This window comes from Caenorhabditis remanei, chromosome IV (assembly GCF_010183535.1).
Source record: "Caenorhabditis remanei strain PX506 chromosome IV, whole genome shotgun sequence".
In the NCBI taxonomy this organism is placed as follows: domain Eukaryota; kingdom Metazoa; phylum Nematoda; class Chromadorea; order Rhabditida; family Rhabditidae; genus Caenorhabditis; species Caenorhabditis remanei.
This window is the reverse complement of record NC_071331.1, coordinates 6,862,283-6,878,831: the sequence shown is the minus strand read 5'-3', so window position 1 is coordinate 6,878,831 and position 16,549 is coordinate 6,862,283. Positions and strand designations below refer to the sequence as shown.

General features: G+C 37.2%; 1 protein-coding gene across 1 annotated transcript; it reads left to right on the top strand.

Moving 5' to 3' along the window:
• Positions 1-3,430: 3,430 nt before the first annotated feature.
• On the top strand, positions 3,431-7,856 carry GCK72_012646 (uncharacterized protein; the record flags this gene model as incomplete). The annotated part of the gene is made up of 11 exons (XM_053729278.1): positions 3,431-3,488; positions 3,577-3,650; positions 4,103-4,241; positions 4,743-4,805; positions 4,921-5,339; positions 5,384-5,532; positions 5,577-5,850; positions 5,940-6,158; positions 6,242-6,352; positions 7,334-7,399; positions 7,446-7,856. The coding sequence occupies 11 exons, from the start codon at positions 3,431-3,433 to the stop codon at positions 7,854-7,856; spliced, it is 1,983 nt and encodes a 660-aa protein (XP_053584050.1).
• Positions 7,857-16,549: the final 8,693 nt, after the last annotated feature.

Here is a 16,549-nt window from a genome sequence, read left to right as displayed (position 1 = left end):
ACTTGTTCTTTAATTTCCTCAATTTGTCTTATACCGTAAATATTATATTAGAACAGTACCTCTAATTGAAATGCATTTCGTTATTTACCAGACCAATAATTTCTTATAATATTGATTGGTATACTGTACAATGTGGAATAATATTTCTTCTGTATAATGGCACATGTTTTTCCAAAAATCCATGATCCCATCATTGCTCGATTGCATATCGTTTCGTACTCTCATATTCCTAAGCTTTTTAAAACAGTCAAAATAATGCGGTCATATTGGTCTAGAATCGGTACTTCGTGTTTGATATGAAGGATAAGTTAAGGAAATACGTGTTTCGTGTTTTCCTTCTGAAACTCATGAATCTGAAAATTGTAGTTAGGCGTATTTTAGGAATAAAGTCGAATCCTCAAAATAAAAGGAACAGTGGCGATACTTGATCAGCAAGATAGAAATTATCTAGTTTTGAACCCGTTTTATTTTGCAACATGTTTGGGTTTTCAATATTTCTAGACAACGAAAAGTGGTGATTGCCATTTAAGGATATGTATTAGCTCGGCACAGTTCTTACAACCGGGCTCTACCAAAATCTCCTTGAGAAATGTATCTTTTTCTCTGCGTCTCTCAAATTCGCACACAATTTTCTTTGGTTTCGGTAGAGCGCGGTTGTAAGAAGCGTGACGTGCTAATATATGAAAAATAAAAATTCCTATGCACGTTTTCTTGGTGAACGCTTGCTTTTTCATTTTTCCAGTAAAACATGTCAATTTTGAAACTGTAGACTGATAAAGTGGACAACTAGTAATTTTTATAGAGTTGAGATCTGGTAATGTTGTTTTCGATAATAGAGGATACGGAGTTATGAACTCGTTCAAAAAGCTGTTTATTCTTTACAGTATGAGTCTCTCTAGAAACAAAGTGCGTGAAACGGAACTCTAAAAATGGTAATGGCTGTATTAGTTTAAATTTTTAGTTTCTATGCAGAGTCGACCGAGAATGTGGCAAGAACCCAAAGTGCTACGTGAGCCCCAGAACTTTCAAAGTTTCTATGTTTGTGTATATGTAGATTAGTATGCTAGGAATATTAAACTGATTTTCGTGCAAGATCCTGAAAATTTGATCCAATTGACTGTTGTCATATGTGTTCTTGTTTCCATAACTTTTTGAAATAGCCAAAATTTTCAAGTTTGAATGGCCTCGAATTAACTAATCCGGTTTAATAATATTGCTGTTTTTGAAATGTGACATAAGTTATAAAACATAACTTTCCGCTGATTCCACATGTTTCTGTAGAGCGCGGTTGTAAGAAGTTGTGCTAATAAAAAAAGGTGAGAGAGATCAGTTTCTTCATGTGTGTTACTGTTTTAATGACTTCTCATAACAGTTGAAAGATTTTGAATCTTATTGAATCCTTCGTTTACTTATAATTCTGCAATTGTATACTGTTGTTTCTTCAAGAACTGAACAAATCATACTTGCAAGCCGGGCCGAAACGGGCCGACACGGGCCGGCGCGTAACTCGCGTCAAACTCAATATTATGGGCTCAAAAATGTATCAAAATGTAGATCTCAGCGAGTTCTATGTCCGTGACCTACGGGCCAGATGGCTATTCGTTAATGTGCCGTGGGCCGAGCTAGAAAGGCTTTTTTGGCCATTTTCGCGTTTTTTGGCACTTTTTCCCGGCCCGCGGCACATTAACAAATAGCCATCCGGCCCGTAGTAGGTCACGGGCATAGAACTCGCTGAGATCTACATTTTGGTATATTTTTGAGCCCATAATATTGAGTTTGACGCGAGTTACGTGCCGGCCCGTGTCGGCCCGTTTCGGCCCGGTTTGCAAGTATGGAACAAATTTTATTATGGTCAATGCAAATACTTTTTAGAATAGTAAATTTTATGGCTGATAGAGAGTTGACACTGAACTAAGACTCCGTGTTTTTTTTTCAAAAGTTCAGAGAAACCGTAAATTAATGTACTCAACCCCTAAATTTCTCTTGTCACTTTTCTTTTCTCATATCATAAATTTCATCTGACCATCTCTTCCCCCCTTTGTTTTCTGTCGATCACTATCTCTATCCCTTCTCCCTGCCTCCTTCCATTTTCGAATCTCCCGCAATTTCTCATTTCCCCAATTTTTATCGTCTTCTTTTTGGTCAAGTTTCAAGTTTTCCTTCCCTTTCAATTCTCTCCCTCTCTCTCTCCTACGCATTTATATTCTGTCCCCCACTTTTTCTCTTTTCGCCCAATCTGCCTACGCGACAGTTCAAAGATAGAAGATATTTGGGGGAAATAGAGGGGATAGTGGAGAGATTCGAGAGAAAAATAGTCACTCACCTCTTCTGCTGATCGAGAAAAATGGAGAGACACATGACCGTACTTGACGGTGACTTGTTTGTATCGGGTCTCTCAATCTATCGATTTTTTGTTCTAGGGATGATAATGATGATAAAATATTGTTTTCTGTTTTCTTTTTCAATGATGTCATCAGAAAGTAGCAGAAATCGTAATTTACTTTAGGCTGTTGGACTTTTGTTATTGATTTTAATAAATGATCCCTAATAAGCAAATATCAAATTAATGTTTATTTTTTCATACTTTCATGAAACCGACTCTTTTATATCTCTTTTACTTTATTCGCAATCATAAATGTATCTTCTTTTTCTATTATAATTTTTCTGTTTCGCGAAAGTATTTTCATCACAAAAATTCCCTATTATCATTCAGTTTCATGTTGGATTAGTTTTTCAGACGCCTTTGGATCACTTTTTTTTCCAATTTTTTGATATTTCGAAAAATTAATGAAACAGAAAATATAGTTTGTCCAAATAGTCTAACTTGATAGTGCTCCAAATTGTTTCTTTTTGAAATTTTAACGTTTTTCTATTTTAACTTTTTTCTATTTTCTCACTGACCCAAATAATACAATCCGGTTTCCTTTTTGGTTTTTCAAGATTTCTTTCTTCTTAATTGTTTTTATTTCAATTTTTGGAATTAAAAGACAGTAGTGAAGCAGTAAATAAAATTACTCTATTATGCTTGTGTTCTGCAACATGCCAGAATTTGAGTTTTCCTTAAATTTACCGCTTCGAAATTGTATCAAATAGAAGAACATGATCAAAATGAATTGGTTTATTTTCACAGTTCTACAAAGCAGATACTGTTCGTTAAATTAATTTTTCAAATTAATTTAACGAACAGTAGTCAATATTCTGAATAACCTTCTCTGGAAATAATTATAATTTTTACTGTTCTCGTCAAGAAACAGCTTCTTTAAAACCGGATTTTAAGCAATCGTCCCAAAATCTGTTTTACTGTTTTTATGAATCTATATCAATACTATTGTAAAATTTTCCACACTGTATATACTTTCAAAAAATCTTCGAAACTCTTTTTTCCAGACCCCCCGGTGCCAAATCATAAAACTCTCTAGTCTTTCAATCGATGGCTTCTGGTCAAAATGCAAATAAAACAGCCGAAAATAATGTGATCACTTTGAATGGTAAGTTCATGGAATTCTATCAATCAAGTAAAAATTCCTAACCAGTAATTTAAATGAAACTATACTTAAACATAAACTTTTTTTCCAGATTCTGATGAAGAAACTGAGGACAGTAATCCATTAAGTACAAGTAGTTCCAGTGCCTCCTTGAATCTTTGTAGAGTAAGTTTCTTTATTTTCTCCGTATAATTAAATTTGAACTAAAAGTATGCTACATATCTGAAATTCCCCAAACTAGAAAATGTTGTCAAAACACTCAACAAATTTGTCCACGTGATTTTGCAAAAAAAAAGAAGTTGACTGATTCGATGATGATGCAAACTACCCTCGATTCGGTAATCCGATGAAAAGGGAAGAGAACGGAAAATAGGGAAATATTTGTTGTTTGGGGCGGAATCAGACTTCTAATGAACATACTTGTCACGGGCCGGGCCGGGCCGGGCCGATTTCCAAATTTTCACCGGCCCGCCTGGCCCGTCAAATAACAAGTATGCTAATGAGATGGCCTAACGTTTTGAATCAGAATTTAGTCCATTGATGAACAACAATTCCAGCCTGAATCAGTCAGCTCAGAATAAAAACTTTAAAAAACAGAAAAAACTGTAAAATTTTAGGTCTGTGGAGCCGAAAAAGCCGCGCACCACTATGGTGCTCTCAGCTGTGTCGGATGTAAAGGATTTTTCCGTCGAGCACTTCTCAAGGCGGATCAGTTGGAATGTGCGGCGAATGGAGAGTGTACAGTTAGTGTTTTGCGTGAGTTTTGTGGATTTGGGTGTCTGATTTTTGCATCGACTAAATTGACAAATAAATTAATGAATTGAAAAAATGCAGGAGGAAATGAGTTATTTGAAACGGTATTGTTTAAATTTTGGTTTGAATTTTCAACTATGGATTGAAAATGGTTTTTAAAAATTGTGTTCAAAACTTTTGGTGTTGTGAATAGTATTTCTATTAAAACTTATCTAATTTTCAATAAGTTTCAACCAAAAGAAACACTGGAAAACGCAAGTTAGGCTTGAAAACGGCTGCCCGTTTTAGAACCGTTATCAATTTGACTAATTGTAAAAACCTTTAAATCAGAACAGCAAGAAATGAAAACTTTGAATTACAGCTCATCAGTTTTTTTGTGTGGTTCCGATTCAAAAAGTTCTGAAAAAAAACGCATCTCATGATTCTAGCATGTTAAAAAATAACCAACTGGGTGTCAGGCAACTTAGGTAACACTGCTTTCAACTATATAAATAATATTTTCAGAAAAAATTCAATGCAGGAGCTGTCGATTCAACAAGTGCCTTCGAGAAGGGATGAATCCTGCTTGTGAGTAATATTTTTTTCTACCCATTTCTTACGTAGTATTGTAGAATAATCTCATTATTTTTTAATAACTCTCTGAAACCTTGAAAAATGTTATTCGAAAATCCCATCATTTCAGTTGTCCGCCCGAACCGAGACGCTCCTCCAAAACCACGTAAACCCACAACTACCGTAGCCTCATGTGACCTAACTGATCGTGGCAGGACCACAAAAACACGTGAGGAATGGATGAAGAAGATGACAGTTGAGATGAGAACTATACTCATGACTTTGTTGAATATTGAGACAAAAGTTATGAAAGGAGACACTCAGCAGGAGGCATCGAAGTTGTATCCACTCAAAGGGATTGATAAATTGAGGGATATTGTGGAGACACCGATTAGTTTAAAGGGGAAACGAACGGAAATGAGATATGAAGCATATCGAATGGCTGGAAATGATGAGTTGTGTGCGATTGCGTATAGGAGATTGATTGCGGCTATTGATTGGGTCGAGAGCTTATCACCGTTGTTGGGACACTTAACGGTGGATGATAAGGTAAAAAAGAAAAAGTTGAACTACAAACTACATCAAATTTTCAGATAGCACTCATAAAATCCTCCTTCGCTCCCCTAATGGTCTTTAACTTCTGCGCCAGGACCGCCGAAGCCTGCCAAGACGAAAACGTGTTATGTCTCTGTAATTTTGCATATGTACCGAGAAATATTTCAAAACTATATGAAGACACTTAGTAAGGCCCCTTTCTACTATCAGCCAACTAATTCCTTATTTCAGCCATCTTGGAAACGGGCTTGTCGAACGGGCGCTCAATGAACTCGTAGCGGTTTACAGGGAGTATGGAATGAGAGAAGAGGAAATAGTCTGTGTGAATGCAATGATTTGTTTGAATCCACTGGCGAAGGATGTGTCGGATACACTTTTTGAGAAGATAGTGGAATTGAGAAATCGAATAGCGGATTGCTTGTTTTCAATTGTCAAGGAGGTTAGGTTAAGCCCCACACCGAATGTTTGCTATGGTCATATTCTGTTGTCGTTGGCAACTGTTACGGTGAGTAATTTTCACATCCATTGTAATAATCACAACTCCAAAAAAAGATAGCGACTTCTTAAAACAGAAAATTTATTTATTTATTTCAGGAACTAGCCAACGCGATGAGCGAGAATCTCCAATTCGCTCAAACATTTTCGAATCAAGGTGAAATTCCTCTGTTGACTGATCTGTTCGGATGTTTCACTGTTGAACCATTCTTCAAGGAAGTCGATGAGTTGGCAGCGTTGAGTCTGGAAAAGGCGTTGACTGAGAAGAAGGAGATCAGTACGCAGACTGATCGGGTGCCACCTCCGAGGGCTTTGCTGGTGAGTGGTTTTGATTTTTTTAGTTTTCCAAGTTGACGAAAAATCACGTCTAAATTTTTCCAAATGATTATCTGAAATTGTAGAAACGGCAAGCAACTATAGACGAGGAGAGTGAAGAACCTGCCCGACAGAATTTCCGACTTCTACAACCACCGAACAATTTCTATATTACGGAAATGTTGGATGATTTGAGAGTGAGTTTTATTTTTGGGCACATATTTGTTCTTTGGTGTTTTGTTGCATGTGCTACCCACCCCGATAGAATAGCATAGTTTCAGACAAATCTATAAGGTTGATGAGACTGGTTCCACCATATCCATTAAATAATACAGATAGTTCTGAAACTTATAGAGAATTTGAAACATACAATAGCAACATACATTTTAGTTTTTAGACTTTTTCAGTTGGAAATAAAAATCTTAGAGAATATGTTAAGGATTACCCGATTTTAACCTAGACATTTTAAAGAGTAATACTTACCTGATAGATTATACAGAACGTTGGGGAAATTTGTAAAGTTAATTAAACTTTTTAGCGGTACTAGACAATAATTATTCACATGAATAATAAATTCAAATAGGTAACTTGACACCAGACTGTGTGCTCCGGTTTTTGGAGGATTACCCAACTGACCTCTTCTCAAAACAGTTTTCAATATCTATACGCCGTTCTCTTTTTACTTCAAGCCCGTTTTTGAGCTAACCACTTAAAACTGCCAGTATTCTCCATGAATTAATTAAAACACGTTAGTTGACTTATGTTGATCACTTGAAACGTTAAATAACACCGTGGAGCTATAACTCTTTACAACTAGAGAGAGATCATAAAAATTTGTCAACTACAAACATTGAGTCCTTAGTTTAATTGACAAAATTGGGCAGTCTTCTATTTTGTGGCAAACTTTAAAAACAAGAATATTTGCTTGAAAACTGAAATTTTTTGTCTATTTACTTTTTTCTCAAAGTCAGTTCTGTATTCTGTTTCACACTTTTGATAAATCTGAAAGAGTTACGGTGCCACCAGTTTCTTGTTACCTTCAGCATTAAAAACTCAAAAAACTTTTGAGCAAATTGTTGTGCTGAAACTGCAATACATGAGACCCTATCCAACTCCCTCTCTTCCCCCTTTCCGCATGTTAACCATTCTCTTTCATCCATTTGTTTGCTCGTTTCCAGGCACCCTCCTCCTCAATTTCCCTCTCCTCCCCAGATGAATACCATCCCACGAGCACTGCACTAATGGTACTTGTATCATTTCAACTTATCTCGAAATTTCCCATTTTTTCAGAACAATCACGCCGAGAATCACCTGATGGGCCTGAATTATGATGCATCTACGATACAGAATGGTGTGAGCAGTAATGGAGTTGCTCATCCTCCTACAGTACCTACAGTACCACCGGTCGCTGCGAGACCAGTCTACGATCAGCAACCATCGTGTTCCAATCAGAATCCGTCAACATTTTATAACTTCCCCCCTCCACCCGGTTATCCACCTCTTAACGCTGGTTATACTCCAAATATCAACTATCCTCAACTCTATCAACAACCCCAATATTACAATTTTCCCGCTCAAAATGTAGATCAAACTTACCCATATTCTCAAGACATTCCCCCACCTCAACCATATTTCTACAACCAAAACCCACAAAATTATCCACATCATCATAACAATTTTCAGAATCAATACGCGTCTTGAATAGGCTTACTGTATTTCTTTTTGTGTGCTCTTTCACTTTTCCGGTGGCATAATTCGTTCCATTCTTTTCAACACTTTCCAGATGATTTTTACGTGTAACTCTTTCTCTTTGATTCTTGCTAATGTTTTTCTTTTTTGCTTAATGAACTTTTATCTAATTATTTTCAAACAGACATGGTCGGATCGGCCTGCCCATAAATTAAACATTGTTTTTGACTACATCAGTAAAATTTTCTACGATCCCAAATTTTTTCGAAAATTTTGTGATATTTCGAAAAGTCAATGAAACAGAAAATGCATTTTTCTCAACTAGTCTAACTCGATAGTGTTCCAATATTTTCAAATTTATTTACTGAATTTATTTTATTTAGATTCGTGATGAAGGGCAAAGTGCCACTGATACAACCGAAGTGGATTACAAAAGATATAGAAACAATTTGTCGGGCCTATTCTGGAGGACGCAAAATTAGGATGGAAACTATTTTTCCCTTTGGAAGTAGTAAAAAGAAAAATAGTTTTTGCCCTTTTTTTGCTACCTCGTGAATAGGTCAAAAGAGAGAGGGGGGGGGAAAGACTAGTAAGTAGAAATGTTGAGAGTGAGATACTTGGAAAGGTTTAACCGTTTGACATTATTTTTAAAACACAGGGAGGAAAATTTGACAGGAAAAACATGCACGGGGAGTGAGTTCCAACAGGACAACAACCGGTTGGGTAAATACTGGGAACCGAATTTTGTATTGTTAGATAAGATGGATTTTATATGATACGGATGGCGTCTTAAGGACTGAAAGTGGGTAAAAGAGGTATAAACATGATTAGGGGAGTAAAACTCATTAGATACAAGTATTTTGTACAGATATACAAGATCATTAATTAGACGGCGGAGTTCTAATGACTCAAGTCCGTAGGCTTCCAAAGTATCGAAATAAGATTGGTATTCAAAGTTGAACTTTTTAGAACATCGATATAAAAAGGACTTTTGCACGGACTCCACTTTCCGAATAAGACACTTCAGTGTTGGCGAGTATAATGTAGATCCATATTCCATGATGGGTCGGATAAAGACCTTATAGCATTTGAGCATGATATCGAATACTGAATTTTTTAGAACATTGAATAAAATGTTGATTCTGCACTGGGCTCTTCGTAAGATAGATTTTATATGGGAGTCAAACGATAAATCACGTGAGAAAATAATTCCTAAATCTCGTATATAATCACATTGAGGTAGGCGAAGACCATCGAGTTCAATATTGATCTTAGGGTTTACCCTCAAATTGGTACGTTTGGATTTGACGAATGTAATATATTCGCATTTCGACGGTGCTACTTTCATTTGCCACGTTTGGCACCACTCCGATAACTTCATCAAATCCTTCTGGATAGTTGCCGCGTTTGGGGATATAATTTTCAAGTCATCAGCGTAAAGTAGCGATTCAGATTCTAGCTTGTCACCAATATCGTTGATGAAAAGAATAAATAGTAACGGCCCAAGGACAGAACCCTGGGGAACACCGGACCCAACTGAGGAAGTGTTGGAGCAGACACCATTAAGTAAGACTTTCTGGGATCTCCCCGAGAGAAAATTATTGATCCACCTGAGAAGCTCACCTTGTATACCATATGCTTGGAGTTTGCTAGCTAATTTAGAGATTGATATGGTGTCGAAGGCCTTTCGGAAATCGATATACACTGAAGTGACGGGATTATTCTGCTGCAGATCTCTGATAATCAGGCCAATATAGGTAAGCAGTTGTAACTCCGTATTCATTCTGGATCTAAATCCGTATTGAGAGACTGATAGAAGTTTGTTCCGCGTTAGGTGTTCGACTAAAGACCTCCGGACCAGTTTCTCCATAACTTTGGAAATTGAGCAGGTTAACGATATTGGTCTGTAATTCCCCGGGTCAGAGCGGGATCCTTTTTTGTATATCGGTATAACTATAGCAGTTTTCCAAATAGCCGGTAGGGAGCCCGATCGGATAGATTTATTGAAGATTAGAGATAGGGGAAGTGCAATTGATGTGCATAATTTTTTTAGTATAATGTTAGGAATGCCATCCGGAGAGTTGTTACACTTAGGCTCGAGCTTGGAGAGGACATATTCAATTACATAAGGCTCGTAACTAACTTCATCAATGAGAGTGGTTGTTCTGGGTTCAATAGAGGGTGCGAGTCCATCATCAGATACAAATACATCAGAAAAAGTGTTAAGGAAGCATTCAGCTTTTTCATGATCGTCACACAAGATACCATTACCACTTTTGATAGGACCTACAAAGTTGGAGGGTTTCAGCTTACGGTTAATAAGTTTGAAGAAATTTTTAGGATTGCCTTTAACTAATTTGTCTTCAAATTTCTTCTTATGCTCTTCCAGTAGGAGTTCCTTGATAGAGGCGCAAATAGATTTGTAATGTAATGAATTTCCTTCTTTTTTCCAAATTCTCAATTTCCGCTTCTGTAATTTGATTATAGCAGGAGAATGGCGAACTTTGCTATCATCAATCTCGAGAATAGGAACGTAGTTGTGGATCAATTCTTTCACGTGACCAATAAACAGTGAGTACATATCGTTGGTGGGTAGATTAGCCAGCAAAAGAGGCCAATCGATTCGACTTAGTATGCCATTCATAGAATCATAATCTCCTTTTCTATAATTAATCATTTTCCTGAGAGACTTTAGCGACTTTCTATCGCAGGAGAGCACAACTTTGATAAGACAGTGATCGCTGAAAAGATCTCCAACAGACACATCGCTAATTATTCCGGTGTTCGATAGACATAGATCAAGGATATTCTCTGGATTGAATCGAGTGGGCGACTTCACACTTTGAGTAAGCCCATGTTTTACCACAAAATCAACGAAATCAGAGCAAGCTTTGTCAGGAGCAGAAAGTAGGTTCCAATCGATGCATGGCATATTGAAATCCCCAAGCAGTACTGTATGTTTGCCCGGAATCAATAAATACTCTAGGGTATCAAATAAAGTGGACTTGCAGTGGCCATGATTGGGGTGGTAGGCAGTTATAATACGAATAGTGGTCCCACCTGCAAATATATCAATCGCACATACCTCAGCAGATTGGGAGCTTGCAGGTAAATCGACTGGCACGAATCTGATATGTTTGGCTATTAATATACCGACACCACCTCCGTGCCTGTTCCGATCTTTCCGCAATATAGAGTAATTGTCGTTGATAGAGAGAAGAGAATCAGTAAAAGAATCGTCCAATTTAGTTTCGGATAGGCAGAAGACGTCAAAATTATAGTATTCACATAATAAGTCGAGTTTGGATAGCTTGTTGGAAATAGAATTGCAGTTGGCGTATCCTATACTGATTTTTCCGACGTGATTGCAGGTTCTCTTATTTCCCATTCCCAAGGCAACTGTCCTTCTTTGTAATTTATTTTTGTCACCTTCAGATTGAAAACAGTGTACAAGCGGGATTTCTGTTCGTTGTTCAGTGCAATTGCTTCCTTCCAGGATTGACGGAATTTCTGGAGATCTGTTTTGGAGAGGTTTGGCCGAGCAACACTGTTCATAAAGAGGGGCAGATTGGACTTTATTAGAGCAAATTTTGTGAGGATTTTTGATGCATCGACTGGAGTCTTCGTTTGGATCTTTAAGATTGGAGGCCCAGTTTTGGGAGTTATCCGAAAAACCGATTCGATTTCAGGGACGCCACAAGCATTGGATAGTTCAGAGACAGCATCCTTATCATTCTCGGGAGGGCCAGACAGATTTACGTTTTTGATGATAACAGTGGATTTTCTGGTGTCGCCTCTTTGAGATGGTTTTACCGGAGGTCCTGCAATTGTGGTAGGCGTGACGTTGTGGGTCAACAGTTTTGCTTCTCGCAATTTGGTCGGACCAGATTTTGAAGGCGTTTTTTTCGGAAGGTTTTTTGAGGCAGCATTAGAGTATGATTTTGGATAGTTGGGTTGCTCCGTAGGCACAGCCTCATTCATCTTGCCCAAGGAGGATGGAGCCGGCATTTTCTCGACAATACTTCCCACCAATAATTCCAACGACACCACTTTTTCGCTCAATTTTTTGTTCTGGGTTATAAGAGTTCGGTTTTGGTTGTGAATAAGGGTTAGCGCACTCGCCATACCCTTAATCACTTCGACCACGTCCTTCGGAGTTTCAAGATTTGAAGATTCGTTGTTAAAAATTCTAGAGAAATCCATCAGTTTAGAGTTATCCGTTGCTTCCAGTTGACTAAATCCGCCAGTTGTATCTATAGAGCTTGAAGCAGATTTAGCCCTTTTTCGATATTGGGTGAATCACGAATTGTACGTTTTTGACAACGCTCGCGAGTTAGACCCTGAATTTCCTTGTCATATGTGTTTACCTCCATCGTAAGTATGTAAATAAGTTCGATATTTGATAGAGAGTTGAATATTTGATATTTGATAGAATATAGTGGAGAGATATAGTATAGATTTACAGGGTTAACGAGGGGAGGAAAAAAATCAATATGAGAGGGGAAGGAATACGACCGCTCGCTGAGGAGGCAGGAGGACGACTTTCAAGATTGAAATTTTCCTGTTTTTATGTTTAAGCCAAAAATAGTTTTCAGTTTCATTTAACCATTTTTTCATTGACGATAACGAAAAAAATGCTCGGTATAGATTTCCAAACCCGACTTCTCCAAATTTTTTTTTGTAAAACTTTGTTTCATTTATTTTCCATGTAATTTAGGAGAACAAACGATACAGTTGGGAACTCAATTATTTTGTTGAGCCCGCTGGTATAGAAAGTTCGGTACTTTATGGTTTAACGGGTGTTTATTTAATTAACGGGTGTTTATATAATAGACGGGTGTTTTGAGAATTAACGGGTGCAATTCCAAAATCTAAGAATAAACGGGTGTTTATAAATCATTTTTTCAGCAGTTTTCATTTTTTATGTTAATTCACTGGTTTACCATTTTTTGCTATTTTCTACCGTTTTACATACATACTTTCAATTATTTTGTACGCAATCACTGGTAATAGCATCCTAGTATCGCACACTCAGAAAGGATGAAGGGTTGTTACTCAATACGCAGTACTGTAAGTATGGAAACATTTTTAACACAGCATTTTTTCATTAGAGGAGGATATCCGCAAATTTTTAAATGATAGACCAGTTCCAGAACATTGTTGATGCGAATCTCTGAGCTGGAGCATAGTGCTGGATACTTCAGTACAAGAGTGAGAGGCTTGCTATTGGAATTATCTAGCTTATTATCTAGTTTCGTCTAGGAATTATTTAGTTTCCATCTAGAAATTATCTAGTTATCTAGAAATTATTTAGTTTCGTGGATTATTGTTTTTCCACCATTGGTAGCGGATTCTTGTTTGAATCTGGGAATATAGTTTTATTTAAAGGAGGACTGAAGTCATATTTTTTTATATCAGATTCTGATACTTCAGAAAATTCTGAACAACTTTCATCATTGGAGCATGTGCTAAAAATCGCTCTAAATGCCCTAAATTCACGTTTTCCCGGCTCAAAAGGAGCATAGGTGGAAGAGTTTTCCCACGCGAATTTTTGCCCCCGTGTAGTCCTCTCGGACAAAATTATTTCTTTTTATTTCTCAATTTTTCGTTTTCTTTCTTTTTTCAACAAATTTTCGTGTTTTTTTCTTCTTTTTTTACGATATAAATTGAAAAAAACAGGAAAATTTGTTGAAAAAAGAAAGAAAACGAAAAATTGAGAAACAAAAAGAAATAATTTTGTCCGAGAGGACTACACGGGGGCGAAATTTCGCGTGGGAAAACTCTTCCATCTAGGCTCTTTTTGAGCCGGGAAAACGTGAATTTAGGGCATTTCGAGCGATTTTTAGCATATGCTCCAATGATGAAAGTTGTTCAGAATTTTCTGAAGTATCAGAATCTGATATAAAAAAATATGACTTCAGTCCTCCTTTAACTGATTTCGTGAATTTTTCGGGGTATGAGTGTCAGGGACGAGCGGCAATGCCGTTGCCGCGTTGCCGAATTGCCGGAATTGCCGACTTTCTGCAATGCATTGCCGTTGCCGGGTTGCCGACTTTTTTTCGGCAATGTTTTTTTGTCAAAATCTATTCAATTTTCAAGAAATTACTGTTTTCAACTTCGATATTTCTTGCTTTTTAAGAAAAAAATTCAAAAGATTTTTTGATAAAATGGGTAAATACTCTCATTTATTTGAAGCGAATTTCACTGGAAAATTAAAGTGCACTTTGTGCAATTTTTCGCTCCCGACAAATCGAAAATCCTTATTATTACATGTTGCCGAAAATTGCCGAAAATTGCCGATTTTTGAAATCGGCAATTGCCGTATTGCCGGGTTGCCGAAATTTTGCGTTGCCGCTCGTCCCTGATGAGTGTCTCCTAGAGGTTGCATTTGTGGAATAGTAAGGTGCACATTGTTCCGACGCTTGTGGTAGGATGAAACCACGTCAGGTTTAATACGAGAATGACAACAAGGGAGAGGCCCAACAACAATAGTTCAACGGAAATAATAATTGATCATTTGGAGGATTTTTTTGCTTTGGTAGACTGGACCATGGACGGCATCCTTGGAGACGGGAGAGCCGAAACTGGTGTAGTGATAAGCCAACGGTAAAGAACACACTCGGTGAAGGTTGAGAAGAGTTGGGAGAGTGGTTAGACTGACGGTTTCCCTTCCTTATATGCACAGTAAATGTAGGGTAGATTGTTATCGTCAGGCTACCAGGTTCAGGTCAGTGGCACGTCCAGAATAGTGATGGTCTCAGTTCATGAGTTCACTGGTCACGTTGACTGTTGTAGTCGGAGTTCATTTCTTAGACATTGGTGACATTCGCGTTACTTGATTTGGCTTCAAGTAGATTTTTAATGGATTGTACAGATCAAAAGTAGAGGGAACGTTTGTTTTATGCTCTCTTTTCTGGTGGAGTTTGCTATGGCACGACCGGTGGGTTGGTCTGCCTGGACATATTTCTTATACTAAACGTTGGTCTGCCTGAACATATTCTTATACAGTGCGTCCAATAATGTTAAGACACCCCCCTAAAATGAAGGTTCCGAGAAAATGGGATGTGATCTGAAAAAACTGTGAATGCTGTTCGATTCAGAATTGACGTTGACGATTGATAACTTCTTTGGACGTGCCCGTACAAAAAAGTTTTCAACTACAAAAATGAAGCTCTACTTGTGATCTGTATAGTCCACTAACAATCAATATTGTGAGACTATCAGGAAGACCGTGTCATAGTCACAAAGTTGACCATTTTCTACTAAAAACTGCAAGTGTCGATGGAAGCATGAAAAATAGGATGACTGAAGTTCTTCAGAACAATGGAGGAGAGACCAGTTATTGAATTGTGCATTTGTTTTTTGTGTTTTTGAATAATCAATAATGTTTTGGAGCTCTTTCGAACTAGTCATATGCGTGAAAAATCAAAAAAAATCGAGGATGTCTTATCATTTTTGGACGCCCAAAAAAGTGTTTTTTTTTTTTTTTTTTGAGGTCACGTGTTCAGAAATAGTGTATTTTTTCTAGAAATTTGTCAGTAGGGGTTTTCAAAGATTTTGAATCGAACTGCATTCACAGTTTTCTCAGATCACATCCCATTTTCTCGGAACCTTCATTTTAGGGGGGTGTCTTAACATTATTGGACGCACTGTATTAGACGCACAGAGCTATTCCATCACAAGGAAGAAGGGATACTTGTGATGCCTTAAGTTTTTGGGGATCCGGAGCATATGAGGAGTATTCGTTGAAAACGATCAGTGGAGCCACGGTTGCGATCACGATTGGGCAGAGCGGCAGTGGAATTATTGTCCGAGCGAGCAAGACCGGTTGAACTGACGATTTTGTTTCCTTTATGCGGCAAACCGAGGACGATCGTTATCTTGAGGTCTGCACAATCAGAGGATAGAACCACGCAAATAGTTGACAAGAGTTGTTGAGTATTTCCTCCGAATGGTAAAAGGTCATGTATCACGCATTGAACTTATTGCTAAACTTTTCAAAGCCACTTTCGTTATATATTTTCGAATTTATAGAACCCATAGAGTTGTGAGGCTGGTTAATCAAGGTCGTAAATCGATGGCTAATTAATTCCACGACAAATAGACTATTACCAGTGATTGCGTACAAAATAATTGAAAGTATGTATGTAAAACGATAGAAAATAGCAAAAAATGATAAACCAGTGAATTAACATAAAAAATGAAAACTGCTGAAAAAAAGATTTATAAACACCCGTTTATTCTTAGATTTTGGAATTGCACCCGTTAATTCTCAAAACACCCGTCTATTATATAAACACCCGTTAATTAAATAAACACCCGTTAAACCATAAAGTACCGAAAGTTCTTGCTAGCTTCTTTTGGAGGTAGTCAGGATTTCAGTTTTTCGAATAAAATTTACCTATTCAAAATTATAGCAAGTTTATGAACATAGTTACTCATGAATTACAAGAAAATACAGATACGCATCTGTACTTTTATTTTTATTTTTAGCCCTTTTGATCCTATCACGTATTTTCACGTACTTATATAATTAAATGAATAAATAAATAACTGATTGTGAGTAAATTGGACAAAACCAATAATTTGAGATGTACTTCGTGTCTCAATATCACTGTTTCATGAAGCAGATGTATGTTTTATGAATAGTCAAATTTTGTTCCATGGATCAGTCAGTTGGATTAAAAAGAGCTCCTATAGGATGT